The 16,595-nt window shown below is 42.6% G+C and overlaps 1 protein-coding gene across 7 annotated transcripts in view; it reads right to left on the reverse strand.

The window, feature by feature from the left end:
* DENND5B (DENN domain containing 5B) overlaps positions 1-16,595 on the reverse strand; it is a 108,784-nt gene that overhangs the window by 16,899 nt on the left and 75,290 nt on the right. For 4 of the 7 annotated variants that reach the window (XM_052669054.1, XM_052669052.1, XM_052669053.1 and 1 more), the window contains 5 exons: positions 7,984-8,077; positions 4,826-4,957; positions 3,805-3,957; positions 3,278-3,356; positions 1,978-2,059 (listed from right to left, as the gene is read on the reverse strand). In XM_052669054.1, coding sequence (XP_052525014.1) covers positions 1,978-2,059; positions 3,278-3,356; positions 3,805-3,957; positions 4,826-4,957; positions 7,984-8,077 — 540 coding nt within the window. Of the gene's footprint in view, positions 1-1,977; positions 2,060-3,277; positions 3,357-3,804; positions 3,958-4,825; positions 4,958-6,859; positions 6,971-7,983; positions 8,078-16,595 lie in introns of all 7 variants that reach the window. The other 3 variants (XM_052669050.1, XM_052669049.1, XM_052669051.1) reach the window with 1 other exon arrangement.

Below are 16,595 nucleotides of genomic sequence, written 5' to 3' on the forward strand. Positions count from 1 at the left end.
TTAAAAAGATTCAGTGATCAGTCTTGGTGTCAGCAGAAGCAGAGTGTAACAGAACAGAACATTCAGGAGCTCAGATTTATTTCATTCTCACTGGTGAGAGTCAGAACAGCTCTATTTTTATCAGTGACCTCAGTGTAAGCCCTGTATGCTCACCACTGCACAAACTCTTCTTGTCAGAAAACTGAAAAGCAATTTCAGTGCAACTCCCCAGGTTGAAACTTGCTTTTTAATCCCATTAGCAACACAGAAAAATCTCTTTTCCCTGCCAAATGTAAGCCTGGGGTACAGTGAGACAAACTCTCTGCAAATAGCTGTGCTGCCAGAAGAGGTTACAGCTGCTCAGCATCACCATGACTGAGGATGGCACGATACTCCTGATCCTCCTGCAGTCAGAAATGAGCTGTATTAGCTGGTGCCACAAAGGTCTTTGACAGTGCAGGCTGTTGTGGCTGCAGCAGGTCACACAGCATCTGTGTGTGTGCAGTGCACCCTTGGCTAGATACTCCTCAAGGAGGGGAGGCATGGCACCACAGCACTGCTCACAGGGAACGACCTGGCTGATATAAACAGAGCCTCGCTGGGCCAAAAGTCTGGGGTCGTGCAAGAGGCAAAATAAATGTCTTGAGCATTTTCTGCACCACATCTGAGATGGATGGTTTTACGAGGGAGGCAGAGGACACACATGGCATTACCTGTAGCACAGCCTCATCATCACACATTCAGAAGTGTGACTATGATTCAGCCCTGCTATTTAAGTTGTTTACACGACCTTGCATGAGCCATCAAAAACAAGCTGTGCTTAAGGCAACGCAAATCCTCTAGCCATCCGTTCAGTTAGCACTGCAGCTCCAGAAATTTAACAATTACCCAGCCTTCTAACTTCAGCATAAACCTATGTGTGCAAAGAAATTTCTTTCCAAGCAGGAGAAATCATGTCATGAGATTCTGCGTGACAAATTCAACTCACCACCTATCTAGCATTCTGTATGACCAGATATGTTTGTGTACAAACTCAAATGCTCAAGATACTCAAAACACAGTGCTGGGACTCAAGGAGCAGAGCTCAGGTTTGTGCTGGACTTTCTTCAGTGAGCTCAGCAAGTATGTGGAAGACAAAACACACACACACAGTGAGTGCTGCTGGAAGTGCCTTCTTTTTACATGGAAGAAGGATGAGGCATTACAAGAAACAACGCTCATGTTTCCTCGTGCTTTAAATTGCTAGCAGCTCTTTACAGATGAGCATTATAACACTACTCCTGGTCTCCTTTCTATGGCACTTCTAGCCCACTGAAGCTCTCAGTTGTGGCAAGCAAAGTGTCAGAACAGTGGCATGACCTGGCTCGATCACGGAGATGCCCTCAAGAACAACTGTCTGGTGCTATCACATCAGCCTCCATCCTTCTTACTCTGTCATCCTTCAGGATCTCAAACAATGCTTCACAATAAGCTCTCCATAGCCAGGCTGTTGTCTTCTACAGAGTACCTGCCCTTAGTTCACATTCCAAGCTCACCTGCTATGCTTGTGCACAGTCTAATTTTGTGTATTTATTACTATTTGTCATAAGATGCTATTTGAAAAGAAGGAACATTGCTCAGCAACTGCAAGAGAATTTGTCTGTCCCTTGCATCATCTATCAACTGTACTTGGTTGGTCAATTATTTAAAACAAACAAAAAGAAATAAAGTACTAAAGAATTTAACATATCTGTTATTAGCTGTAGCTCTACTGCTATAAATACCCCTGGAGAAGACAAAACCAGAAGCCCAGGAGAACTTGTGTATTTTTCGTTGTCTTTTACTCAAAACACACAGAAAAGTTTTGTGTATCAAAATGGTAACTCTACATTTGAATGCAGGCTGAAGAGAATGTTTAGTTCTACTTAACCTTTGTAAAATCAAAGCTAGTGAAGATCTCTACATTATGCTACAGAACTAAAATGATGATCAGATGATCAGAAAAATCGAATTGTGTACCTCATATCTTGTATCAGGGAAACCCTCAAAGTAGGCAGAGTAATTCCTGTATCAGACTTCCGTCTTTCTGTTCCAACAGCAACTACAGTGGAGAAAATATGTGAAGTTAATGCAAAGTTATTGGAATGGCCTGCAATGCACTTGTTTTATACGAAGCTGAAAGCAATCCTAAGTTGCTGGCAACTGCAATGTCTCTGTGCATTATCATTAACACTATCCTAGAAAAGTATGTAGAAGCAAAGAGACTTACTAGCTATTCCTTCCTAACTCCAGCACTGAAGTTGGGGATATAAAAAGCTTCCTTTTACTGTATGTGAAATACATTAACAGAAATCTATACAGTGATGGCTTTTATTAGTAGTATGTTTTAATGGAAAACTCACAACTGAGAAGGATGTGATAAAATTAAGCTACAGTTGCACACTAGATGTTAAGAATGCCATGCATTTCTGTGCTCCACTCCTCTAATCAAACCACTTTGTGGTGAAACATTTTGCACTCAGGAATTTGTGCCTGCCAGTCAGACTGCTTAGTGCATTACTCACTGAAGCTTATTAAAAACTCTTAGTAAGTGAGACTAGTTTATCCATCAGTGTGTCTTTAAGGACTGATCATAGAAGTTCCCCTCTGCAGGACATGAAGATTTCAGTCCTTGGAAGATGACCCACGAAGTTCAGAGACCTTTACTACAATGTGCTGCAGCAGACAAGGGGCAGGGAGATCTCAAGGTCATCAGAAAACCATCTTCTCTCACAACACTGAAGTAATTTGGTGATTGTAAAAGGCCAAAACGAAGCATAAACCGGGTGCCTAGATTAGTGGATGGAGATTAATTACACAGCTTCTGAACTGTACCATCCACCAAAGATATATTGAACATGGAGTTACTCACACTGCGATTTCAGAGACAGATTATTCTCGGTGAAAGAAAAATGTCAGCTGTCTGAGCTGTATCTCCATGGCTTCAGCTATTTCAGTAATAATCTTCTACAAAAGCACCGCTTCTCACATCTCACTCAATGATGGATGATAGGGAGTGGAGGTAGTGAACAGGCATTGAATGATTTTCAGACAGCAATAGTAAGTATCCTCATTTCCCTCCAACAACATCAGTCTATTTTGTCCAGACATCAAGACAGCTTCATAATGATTATGAAAGGCCTCAAAATGTGAATTTGGTATTAGCAAGCAAATACACTGAAAATCTCATATGGACTTCGTGTGATTGCACTCTTCCTCACAGGCCTGAGGTTCACTCACTGCGATGAATCCATCAGAGAGTGAACTGCTGGGTACTCACCTGGGGACTCTGCACTATGTTCTTGCTTTTCTTCTCTCTCCTGGTACTGAAGTAAATGGGACCACAAAGCAGATTTCCCCTGAAAATTGAAAATGAAGAGGCTGTAAATAAAATGGCCAGTAGAAAAGATACCAATGAATGCAACATAATAACGGGATGGCATTTCAGTGGGCTTCAAATTCAGCAGTGACAGTCAGTACATTTCTTTTGGGCCATAAGGCCTCGGGAAGAGAAAGGGATGGTCACTGACTGAGCTGGCAGTCGTATCGCCTACCTTGTTTGTTTGTTCTCTCTTGGCTTTAGCTTCTGAAGGTCGAAAGAAAAGAAACCAAACATCTATTTGACAATATCACTGCAATTTCCAGAGCTGTTTTGACAAAATAAAACCTCTCAGGAAACATGAACCGACGAGACTGAGCCCAAAGATATCTTTATGCTGAAATGACCAGCAGCTTAGAAGGTACAAGGTGCATTCAGTATTTGCTGAAGTCTTGTACAAACAGAGTCCTGAGTTTCTAATTACCAACCTGCTTGACCTGCAGACCATGACTCCAGATTCTTTCTAGCAGATCACAGAGACTAGCAATCAATGTATTTTCCTCCAGTCCTGTAATATTGGCTTCTCCATGTCCCAGCTCCACTGCTTCATGGCCCATTTTCTCTACCAGCATACGTTTAGTCTAAGAAATAAAGAAAATAATAATAATAAAAATCTAAAAGGCTCATAAAAATGTTATTTCCAAGGGACAGAATTTATAAATCACTTTACTAAACATTCTTCCAGTAGATAATATAGAGACCACTGCTAATGGCCTGGCTTGAGAAACCTCAAATCTCTTTTACAGAGACTGTGAATTAAAAAAGAATAATTAAAATAATACATTTGCATTATTAATCCATATTGCCCTGTTTCTATCACCTTTATCTGTTGTCCTATTCCTACATTGCTGATTTATTACTGGCCACTATCAGACAGAGTACAGAGCTATATATTTTCAGTCTTATTTAGTATCTGCTGTTGTTCTTGTCACGGGAAACAAAGCTTAAAATTCAGGTAATGCATTATATCACCAACTGTGACTGACACAAAGAAATTATATTTCAATGGATATGAAAGCTTCTTTAATATTAGAAGCTGGTATACGACGTTAGGTCTGCATAAATAACATGCACAATTTGCACACACTGAATATATCCCTTTTGACATAGGTTCTCAACCTCATTATGTTTAGGCTACCTTTAAATATGAACAATTAAAGGAAATCCTCCCTAGGATGTCTCATCATCCTGATTCTCCTTCCTGTCCTTTTTATTCTTCCCATCAACTCTGACTGCATAAACAGAAGAGTGATAACACATTCTTTTCTTTTTTTTTAGCAGATGAAAAATATATAACACAAAGGAATATCCACCTTGTAAACAGCCTGTTAAACCAACAGACCAGCACTGTTCCAGCTGTGAAGGACTTTCAGGATACAACCTGCAGATGCTATTTACATTCAGCATGAGCAACTGGATGGGAGAGCGGAGAGAGAGGGGAGGATGTACCTTCATGCGACATTCCTTCAGCAACCCTTCCACAAATTTCGAGTTGGTCTGAGCAATCACAGCCGGAGAGAGGTCCGAGAGTTTGGGCTGCCTCAAATTTTTTCCTAAACTCCTCGCCTCCTGCATATATTTCTAAAAATAAACAGAATAATTTTAGATATTACAAGTCGGAGAGATTCTCCTCATCCTAATCCTAGGCAAGCAGATGCTGGTGAAAAGGAATGAGCTACTGTTAATCTAGTAACAACAACACGATTTGTCTGATGCTTAAGTATTGGGCTGGAGAAGTGGAATGCTCCTTTATGACAACAGGAAAAGCAAGACATTTTCCAGTGCAGAACCGAAACAACCAGCGTTGTCTGGTGAACTGTGCTGTTAGCCACTAGCACAAAGTTAGGCACACCAAGTGTATAAAAGCGTGATACCTTCATCCAGCAACAAAGCCAAAGTACCAAGCAAAATGTTTTTCCATTGTTATTTGATCTTCACTAATAAATAAATTAAAAGCCATCTGGTTAATTTGTTGACTAGACTGTACATGAATGGAAGAAAACCTTTGAAAAGAAATTACAAGAAGCAGAAAGGAACCTAGTCAAGGAGAAAAATTTATCCCATTACTTTGCGTTTGGATAGTTCATGTGGGAAAAATTAGACTTGATTTTATTCTCAATTAACTTCTTAATTACAACTGAAGCTCATTTTAAGTAAAACTGACATTTCACATCATTCTTGTTTTTACTGTGGGGGCTGTAATAGAGAAGTATGGACAAAAAATGTCATGCTCTTTAAAATAAGATCCAAGCTATAATTAAAGACTTTTAAACCTTTTTGCTCCACTGCCTTGCTTCTCTGGAGTTGGGTTTTGTTTGTTTGCTTGTTGAACAAAAAACCCAAGCCTATCAAGAAGTGTCATCTCCCCCTACCATAGTGAGAGGACCACATGCTTAGCAAAGTTGGCCATGCTAACAAGTTGGCCACATTTAGGTGTGCAAGTGAGAAGTTCATCAAAAGTTCATCTGAACACTATCAGTAGTTTCTGTTAATAAAATAACAGGATGTTGTCAAATAAAATAGTCTTGAAACATTGTGCTCAAAGCCTGATGTTGAAATGCTCAATTTTTGTGCAAGGCCTGCGAATTTCCAAACGTATGTCTTTATCACTTTAAAGCTGTCTTTCTGGGGAGACAGTGGGTGACAACAACCATTCATTCTTCCCCCTTCACATCAGTCTTACAGGTTGGACAAGAAAGTAGGGTTCTATCACAGAAGCTGTAATCAACTAATTACTAAGTGCTCAGCTAAGTAATTACAGTTCCACTGATACTGTAAGGACTTGGAAACAGTTGAAAAACCATATTGGAATAAAAATCACAGCTGATGAAAGCACGTTGTTCAGCAAGCAATCTCACAAGTGGCTTCCATCTAATTCAATGCAAAAATTAGCAGTGAGAACAGTGAAAAAGTAAGAGAGGGAATATGTAAGTAGAAAATCTAGTGTTTCTTTCTAAGAGCAAAGGGATAAATAAAATGCAAAGTGCGGTTATAGTCTGAAGAGTACAAAAAAAGAGATAACCTCATTTTATTCATAGAATGTCTTGTTAAAAAAAGAAATAAATAAACTTTCATGAGTTCAACAAAAGAATGAATATGGGATGAGAGGACCAACAGAATGCTCTCTGCCTGTTCAACACACACCACCTCCATGTTGGGATGTGAAGACTTAGCAGTCAAAACAATGCTTTTTGGATTTGACATCCTAAGCTGAATTGCCAGCTGAGCAACACAGGGAAAAAGAAAGCAAAGCAAAATCCGCATCTTTTGGTCTCAGAACTGTCATGTTTGCGAGCGAGTTGGCAAACATGGAAGCCAGGAGCTGTTTTCCAGCTACTTTTCTGATTATAACCACACTTCCAAGCACTACAGGGATGTGATCCTACTCTACAAGAAAGGGAGAGGTTTGGGATGCAGCACAGACAGTGGTTCCTCACGCTACAACCTCAAACGCAGCTTTCAACAAGACAAACTAAAACGTACCAGGCAGCATTCAGAGAAGGATTTTTTAGGAGGCCGTGCAGGAGGGGGCGGCCCCTGGTCCCACTCCCAGAAGGCCATTGAGTTCTGGCGAAGCAAAAGCTCCTCCGAGGGCTAAGAGGAGACAGATGCCCCGATGGCAGAATAGCCAGAAAGAGAAACAAAGCAAAAGAAGCATGCATATGATCCACAGCCGAAAAGAAGAAAGTAAATACATGACAAAGTACTGAAAAGGCTCTGCTGAGATAAACTCACAAGGCAAAGTTTCAAATATACTTGCAAAGTCATCCTAGCAGAAACGACAACAAACATCCACAAATGCCGTTTTGCTGTGTTTCCTTGAAACACCAGAGGAAGCTGTGATTCAGGAGTCAGTCATTATTGGAGTTTTATAGTGCAAATGCCAACACTGGTCAGCATTATCCAGCAAGCCTTACCACAAAACAGCACAAATGTTATATTTTTGCTAATGACATATGAAAGAAGCACATGGGTATTATCAGTGGAAAAATATGGCAGAAAATACTTAATGAATGACAAGAAACTGAAAAGATGGGACAGAAATGCATGCATGCAACTGACATTTACAAGATGTGTGGGAGTTCCCGAGCTTCAGGCCCAAAAAGGACCCTGAAGTCTTAACCTTTCCAATAGGCTTGCTCCTGTCAGTAACCTACGTAAAGGCTAAAAAAAAAACAGAAAAAAATCCTTGAAAAAAGAAAAAAAAAAAAAAAAAAAAAAGAGTCCTGCCTCACTGACTGACATTTATTAAGGAACTTGGCTTTTCCAGAGACCTTTACCCTGGGCAGAGCTCACAGCTGCACCGAGAGGCATCAGAGCTCTGCACTCCATGTGCAGTTATACAACAGGGGTCTATATCAGCAAATAGGCCATTTTCCTGATGACAGAGGGACTGTTTTATTCCAAAAGAACAGAAGCTTATCGTCTGTGCTGTGTGCTTTGAAGTCGTACAGCATATACAAACATTGGCGATGAGCAGTACTTAAATGGCAACAGACCTACACAAACCTTGAGGGAGCAACAATATTGCCTGAAGCAGCAAGGGTCCCTTGGTCCAAACGTTACCTTGGGGTGAACATCTCGTGCCGCTCGCAGACACCACCTACCTCCCTCAAGTCATTGTCCAGCCCAATGTGTTCTGAGTGCTGCCGGAGGCGGTCTTTCCTCCGCTGTGTGGTGGCACTGCGACTGGCCCAGCGGCTGGGAAGGCAGAGAGAGAAAAGACATGAGTGGAGTGAGTGGGAAGGGAGGGCCGCTTCTCCCACAGGGGAAGAAGAGACGGTGCAAACTCGGATGCTGCGATGGATGTTGGTGCAAGCTGGGCTCTCCAGTTCCTGTGGGAAACCACAGGGTGGATGACGGGCCACCACTCAACCCAGTGACCTGCTGGAGACCTGCCTGCTAGCGTGCTGATAGTTGACTGCAAGTGGAGCATTCCCTACCACAGATTCCCCTTGCAGCACTGGTGCCATCACTAGCGAAATCGGTTTAGTCCCCTGCAATGCCCTTATTTGTTGTATTTGCTAAGATTTGACAGAAACTGTGTCTGTATGAGCAAACAAAATACAAATGTTTTGAGAAACAGCTTCTGAATTGTTTCTTCTCTTGTGAGGTTTCTGTGGTACTTCCTCAGCAGGAAATAATCCAGAGAACCTCGTCACCATGATTATAAAGATGAGAGGGAATAGCCTCCAAGGAAGGTTCAGGTTGAGTGTTAGGAAAAACTTGTCAGAAAGAGTGGTGCTGCAGTGGCACAGGCTGCCCAGGGAGGTGATGGAATCACCTTTCCTAGAGGGGTTCAGTAACAGTGTGGACGTGGTCAGTGGGCATGGTGGGGATGGGCTGATGGTTGGACTAGCTGAGCTTAAAGGTCTTTTCCAACCTTAGCGATTCTATGACTCTGTGATTCCACTAGGATACTGGGAGCACCTATGTCTAAAGGATTTAAAGAGAACTGACATTCCTGGGGTTAATCATGTTGCTGCCTTTACCGTGCCTGGATTTTTTTTTTTTTTTTTTTTTAAATGAGATTTTTAAATAGTGCACAAAAATTCTGTTTTTGCTATGTCTTAGTTTATGTCCAATTCAATTTTTTTATTCTCATCTTAAGCTGTTGTTTAAAGCAGGTAGTTGGTAACCAGGTTATAAACTGAGCAGCCTTAGAATTCCCAAATGTCCAAGCTTCCTTATGCCAGACAATGTAACAAAAACCAAGATAACACTGTGCCAATGAATTTACAATCTCAAGCGATTGCTGAGTTTCTAAAAATATCATAGCATTCTGTCAAATCCTTGAAACAAAAATGTTCGACTAGTGCAGAAAATAAATAAGTTAATACATTATTTATAGATGAAAACCAAAATAACATGATATAACCTATCAAGCATTAAAAATAAGCACACACATGCTACATCTTCAGAATAATGACTGTGATTGCATTTATTAAAATAAAATATATTTTCAAATATAGTGAAAATAGTAACAGCCTTTAAGCCCTTCAGTCTGCTCACAAAGACCCTCTGCCTCTGCCCTGCATTTGGAAGTTCCAGAGAGAAAAGCAGCACGTACTCATGGAGCCTCTCCACACAGGTGGATATCTGCAGGAACAGGAGTCACTAGACCCCAAATCCACCCATTTCCATGTGCATCCCAAATATGAGTATATGCAGTAGGATGTGAGACCTGAGCTACCCAGGCAAGGCTTCTGTCTGGCAACAGATATGTGGGTGTAAACCTGGAGGAGGAAGCCCTTGCCTGGAGCTGGTCTTGGGTTGTAACATGGCTGACAAGGCTCTGGAGGCATAGCAGAGCAACCTGGCCCATGGGAAGTCCAGGCTTGACCCCTGGTCATCTGAGCCCTGCTGCTTCCAAACAACAAGGCATGTACCTAACTATCCCCACCGACTGCTCTACTGAAGCAATCAAAGACCACATTTTGGCTGACTGGGTCAAAAAAGCTTAAAACATAAAATACATAGGAACTGACATTTTTATGGTCGGAAATAAAGAGTCTTCCCACCTTCCAAATACCATCAAGAAAACAAGTACAGAGTAAGAAATAAACATCTGGGTCTGCACGCAATTATTGTTCAGCACTTCACCAACTCATATGACAAGGAATTTATTTTTAGAACTCTGTAGCCTCAAGTCTCTGGTAACTAAATAGGTGTTTGAACAGGAGACATTTATACCTTCTCAGAGGAATGCATTACTGACATAAGTGTCTTTTCACCTCCTCAGAAATCTTAAAATATGCAGCCTATGACTTTAATTAATCATCACTTTTTTTTTTTTTTTTTTGCAAAAGCAACACCAAACACCTTATTGGATGACTGAGAGTGGAAGAAAACTGCTTTCTGTTCATCTCAGCAAGCTGAAATATAACAAAACCTCAACACCTAGAAACAGGATAGCAGATGCAGAATTGACTTTGTTTACCTGGCTCTAGACTCCTTCCACTTAATGTTAGTTAATATCATGCTTACATTTCAGATAACAGAATGTCAATAATTGAAATTTATGTTATAAATCATGTACTATCTATTATCACATTTTTCTGCTCTGATTCATATTCTGAATTCTGATTTGATCCCCTTCCAACAGCTTTCCTGCCATTACTGAAAGATTTAAGAACTGCTATGAGCGTCCTTTGAGGGAACACGTCTCACTGAAGGTGAAAGCAGAACAAAACCTACAGAATAATTACAAGTAATAGACCATCATTAAAGCATTTTCAGTTAATTCCTGCCGGCTGGGAGAGTGCACAGAGCATTCTCCAGATTATTAGTCAGAACTGTTTGAACATTTTCAGCATACAAGCAGAAAGATCATTAGCCCTTTATGAAGAAGAGATGGCTACTCATTAGGTGGGGCAATGACACGTATGGCAAGCTGCATGTCCCCGTGTCCCCAAGCACCAGGTGAGGGAAGGGAAGCTACTGGGTACTGAGTGAGGTCTGTGCACTCAGATGCTGCTCTGAATCTCTCCGGGAGATTTGGTGAAGATCTAACAGCAGATAAGCAGCATTAAGCAGCTAAATCTTTTAAAGCCTTTTCTTTACTGGGCCACACAGAATTTTCTGGAAATAATGCTTAAATATCAAAAGAACCACTCGCTCTGCCCCTCATCAGCACAGATCACATGTTAAATTACCCCTCCACACCCTTCAGCCACTCCAAGTATTTCTGAAAGGAAGCCATCACCACAGAATCACAGAATCACCCGGGTTGGAAGGGACCTCAAGGATCATGTAGTTCCAACCCCCCTGCCTAGCAGGGCCACCAAACACACATTCAGATCAGGTTGCCCAGGACCCCGTCCAACCTGGCCTTGAACACGTCCAAGGACGGGACATCCACAACCTCCCTGGGCAGCCCGTTCCCGGGCCTAACCACTCTCCTTGTGAAGAACTTCCCCCTAACATCCAACCTAAATCTTCGCTCCCTCAACTTGGATCCATTTCCCCTAGTCCTGCTGTTGTCAGCCCTTCTGAAGAGTTTACTCCCCTCCTGGGTGTAGGTTCCCTTCAGGTATTGATAGGCTGCAATGAGGTCACCCCGCAGCCTTCTCTTCTCCAGGCTGAACAAGCCCAACTCCCTCAGCCTGTCCTCATAGGGGAGGTGCTCCAGCCCCCTGATCATCTTAGTCGCCCTCCTCTGGACCCTTTCCAAAATCTCTATGTCTTTCTTGTACTGAGGGCTCCACACCTGGACACAGTACTCCAGGTGGGGCCTCACAAGAGCCGAGTAGAGAGGGACAATCACCTCCCTCTCCCTGCTGACCACCCCTCTCCTGATGGAGCCCAGGATCCCATTTGCCTTTCGAGCTGCCAGAGCGCACTGCTGGCTCATGTTCAGTCTCTCGTCCATCAGGACCCCGAGGTCCTTCTCTGCCGAGCTGCTCTCAAGGCCCACTCCTCCCAGCCTGTACGGGTGCCTGGGGTTCTTCCGGCCCAAATGCAAAACCTTGCACTTTGCCGTGTTGAACCTCATTAGGTTCACCCGAGCCCAGCTTTCCAGCCTGTCGAGGTCCCTCTGAAACCACCTCCTCTAGGGCTGCTGAAATCCCATTTGAGGTATTTCAGTTATTCCCCTCAGCAGAGGTGTTGCTCCAAGCACCAGCTCAGGTGCTGTGGCGCATGCTGCCTACACGGAGCAGGGACAGAGAAAGCTCTTTCTGGCAGTCTATCCTTATCTCCTGATGCCTGTATCCAAAGATAAACAAGCTTCACCTTCAGGGACTGTGAAAAGGAGTGCTGTTTCAGAAGGGGGACGTGGGCAGATTGCATGCTGTTTAATACAGAGAAATAAAACAAAAGGCTCTTCAACATGAAGTGTCTTCAATATGAAGGCTGTAAGGTCAACAGTGAAATCAGTATTATTTGACGCCAAATTAGACCCAACAAGCTTAGGAGCAGGTTTGCAAGGGGTGGAGGATCTGTAAAGATGGCACTTGTAAAACACACCACTTAACCTTTGATGCTTGATTTCTGTAATAAATGGAAATATAGTCAGCATCAAAGTGTAACTGTCAGAAACCAGTCTAGCAAAACAGCAGCCTGGACATGCTGAGCTGCAGCCGTGCGTTCATCTCTCCATATCCTGCAATCCCTTACCCCCCTCATTCTAAAGGCTTTCTAAGCACATTATGTGAGAAGTGATAGTGAAGGGTGGCACCCACACCACCATCCTCTGCAAGCAACAGTCAGCTGGGAACAATCAGCTAGGGTCACCCTCAGACCTGATCAGCCACTGCCCAGAATGGATGCTGGCTGCAAACTTGAGACAGCAGCACTGCCCAGGGAAAAGGCACAGTAAAGAGACGAGAGGTACAGGGTTTGGCACACATATTTCCCTGTAAACTTGAAGTCTGCATAGTTATCATAAAATGGTACATTAACTGAAAGAAATTAATTGTTCTTTTACTGCCTCACACAGGTTGAGCCAAGAATCAGCATGCAGAAAGAGCACCCGTTCAGTTCTAAGTTTCCACAGCACGTAATTCCTATTTCAGAAAGTGTTTTTAAGCACAGGTTCTTAAAGCCGTTCACATTTTGTTCTCAAAAATGAACACAAGCAGTTAGCAACTCCATTGCACCTGTCGGTGGTTTGCTCCATTAGGTTACTTAATGTATAGTAGCCACTTGTTACAGATATTCAGACTTAAAAGTTGAGCTTCTACTGCTAGCCAGCTTTAAATAACATCAGTGCTGTGTGTGGATGGCTCGGTGCTGACTCATGTCTTACTCATTGAGATGCACTGCAGAGATGCTACTCCCTGCCATTTGAAAGTGCAATTGTCTGGCTTGATTTAAGAAAAATAAAAGCTTCATTAATGACTCCCAGCCTTAAAACAACAGCCAACATGTATGGAGAAAGAAAAAGCATGTACAATACAGAACACTCACTGCAAGACACACAGATTATTTGTCATAAGAAAAATAACTTAGTTAAAGCCTGAATGAATTCTACCATCATATAGATATTTAGCAAAGTTGAATGGTGATGCTGCAGGGCTGCACTCATCTGAGTCACACTATCGCCTGAATCTCAGTAATGGACCTATCAGAAGAGGGGTGGCCAGCAGGGACAGGGAGGTGATCTCTCTACTCTGCCCTTGTGGGGCTCATGTGGAGTACTGTGTCCAGGTGTGGGGCCCCCAATACAGGAAGACAGGGAGCTGTCATAGAGAGTCCAGAGGAGAGCCACAAAATGATCAGAGGACTGGAGCACCTCCCCTATGAAGGCAGGCTGAGGGAGCTGGGCTTGTTCAGCCTGGAGAATAGAAGGCTGCAGGGTGACCTCATTGCAGCCTTTCAGTACCTAAAGGGAGCCTACAAACAGGAGGGGAATCAACTCTTTGAAAGGGTAGATAACAGCAGGACAAGGGGAAATGGTTTTAAGTTGAGGGAGGGAAGATTTAGGTTGGATGTCAGGGGGAAGTTCTTTACAGAGAGAGTGGTGAGGTGCTGGAACAGGCTGCCCAGAGAGGCTGTGGATGCCCCGTCCCTGGAGGTGTTCAAGGCCAGGTTGGATGGGGCCCTGGGCAGCCTGGTCTGGTATTAAATGGGGAGGTTGGTGGCTCTGCCTGCGATGAGAAGGGTTGGAGCTTCATGATCCTTGAGGTTCCTTCCAACCCAGGCCATTCTGTGATTCTGTGGTATGTGGCTTTTACAGATAAATACTGACACAGCCATGAGTTCAGCAAAACACAGCACAGGGACAAAAACTTGGAGAAAGCAATCATATATTATGAAATCTACGTTATAGATAATATATCACATATGTAATTCCTGAGGTTAGGAGGCCAACTCCAAAGGGATTTCTGCTTGAAGACTTGTGTTGCGCCATCTTTTGAGTGTTGCTGCAGGTGGACACAGAGGACAGATAAAAGCACTAAGTTCACAGGATGCTAGAGAAGAAAGGGAAAGAACTCAGAAGAGGGATGTGGCCAAGAAAGGGAAAATGCACAGGGCATGGATAAAGAAGTTGGAAAAAATGAGCTAAAATGAAGAGGATGGCCAAAAAATAAAAAAGATAATTTAAGACATTCTGTAATACTGTAACAAAGAAAAAAAAAAGAAAGAAAGAAAGAAAGAAGGAAAGAAAAAAGAAGAAGTTCAGGAAAAAAAATCATTTCAGTTGCTCTCTGTGGGCATTTGCTACAAATTGCCAGAATGCTAATATACTCCCATGTTTGACATGCAATCAGTGTTTTCCTCTGCAATATTTAATCTCATTTATCAAGCTTCTTAGTACAAATTAAGTTACAATGTAATCAATTAGATTGAAAACACAGCTTGCTTCATTGTTCTAATTCTGCACTGTAAGCATATACACCATAATTTAACAATTAGCTAATCAAAAACCATGAAGTGTTTACTCCGCTTGCCTTTTTGTCATTCAAATTCCCTTCCTGAATCGTTGCAAATGTATCAGCCAGTGGAGTACCAGCTCCAATTTTAAAAGCCTGGCAGAAAATACATGCAGGGAAGGAATAGGGGAAAACAGAAACCACAATATTGTGGTGCTGATGTTCAAAAAAGAGAAAGATAGCACTGGAAATGCTGCTCTTTTCTAGGCTAGCAGACAAATTGCCCAAATGATTGCAGCCTGTTTCCTTCCAGGATGCTTTCTAGGAAGACTTTGGCAAAAGTTGCTGCTTTAAGAGGCCACAGCATCGTGGACGGGATGTTGCTGAACCCAAAGGAAGCTGCAGATGCTGCCTGTAGATTTAGAAAGTTTTCCCATGTAGTGAGGGATGTATCAAAGGCAATGGATGCACAATGAGTCCCCCTAAGCTGGACATTGATACCCGATGTGAAAACCGACTGAGTTCTGTTTTCTGGTTTTTTCATTGTTTGCTCTTTTCCTTAATTGCTGTTGGCTGGGATGAAGTGTGGAATCCTTTACCAGTAAATACCTAAAGGTTTCTGAGGAAAGAACTTCTGAAAATACTCATCCGATAAGCTGATTCAGCACCACCCACTATTAAGTACAGCTGAGACAATAAAGCATAACATCTTTTTGCACCATGGAGTGCTTTCATAGCTTATTTCAGAGTTATATTATGGGGGGTTATAGTTGGTGTGAGACCAATTGTTAGGCTGCAGTGTTGGTATGCAAAGACACTCAAAATGTCTTGCAGGGTGTTTTCACACCATTTGGAATATGGTCAGGAAGAAAAGTCTAGAAAAATATATTTATTTAAACAAATATTTGGATACAATAGTTCCCACCTTTCATGAAAGTTAAGATCTACATATTCTGCAGTTAAAGTCTTTACATGTTCCATCAGTTCTGATAAAAAAAAGATGGTTAGAAACTGTATTTCTGGGAGCTTGTTCTTCAATTATATGGAGGGTTGCTGGGCCTTTTTTTGCTAATTTTTCATTTCTTTTCAGTAAGAATGAATTTGGAGTTAGTGTCAATGAGATTTCCACTCAGCTGAGCAAGATATTTCCTAACCAGCCAGGGAAAGAGGTACCCAGTATCCCTAACGACACCAAGCAGGCACCTGCCGTCTGAATGAGCTGGCCAGAATGGTAGCTCATGCAACAGGAGCTGCCCTGCCAACCTGCAAGTGAGCAAGCAGATTAGCAAGCTAGTTAGGGCTACAGGAGCACAGGTCCATCCCCCATCCAGTCTTCTAAAGGACATCATGGCAGAAGAGGAGGCAATGACAGAAGTGGGGCAAATCACACTGCTGAGCATGGCCATGGGCTGACAGATGAAACGCTATTAGACTTCATTTTATGACAGACCTCAGTGTTTTAACTCTTCTACATGGTAATGTGACCAATATTTGTTCCCAGCTGCATTTAGGTGGAAGCGATCCAACATGACTGCCAGCCCTCTCTCTGTCCCCAAGCCCTGCTTTCCATAACCTACAAGCAAGAGCCAAACACCTCCTCTTCCAAACAAAGTTTCTGCCTGTCCGAGCAACGGGTTGTCTGGGATCACATACAGGGCCTAGGACTAAAGGCACTAAAAATGTCTGTGCATTATATTCCTGACTTACATATAATACATTACACATATAACAGCACCTCTGTTACAGAGGTACCTTCAGTGCTCTGCCTGGAAGCAGGAAGGGAAGAGCTAGGTAACATCATGAGCACACACATTAACTATAACTGAAGTGCATGGGGATATAGCTGGAATGTTCTCTTCCCCCAAGCCCATACTCAAAGGCTGAGTCCTGTGTGCAAACATGAC

Source organism: Tympanuchus pallidicinctus, unplaced genomic scaffold, assembly GCF_026119805.1.
Source record: "Tympanuchus pallidicinctus isolate F22 unplaced genomic scaffold, pur_lepc_1.0 scaffold8, whole genome shotgun sequence".
NCBI lineage: Eukaryota > Metazoa > Chordata > Aves > Galliformes > Phasianidae > Tympanuchus > Tympanuchus pallidicinctus.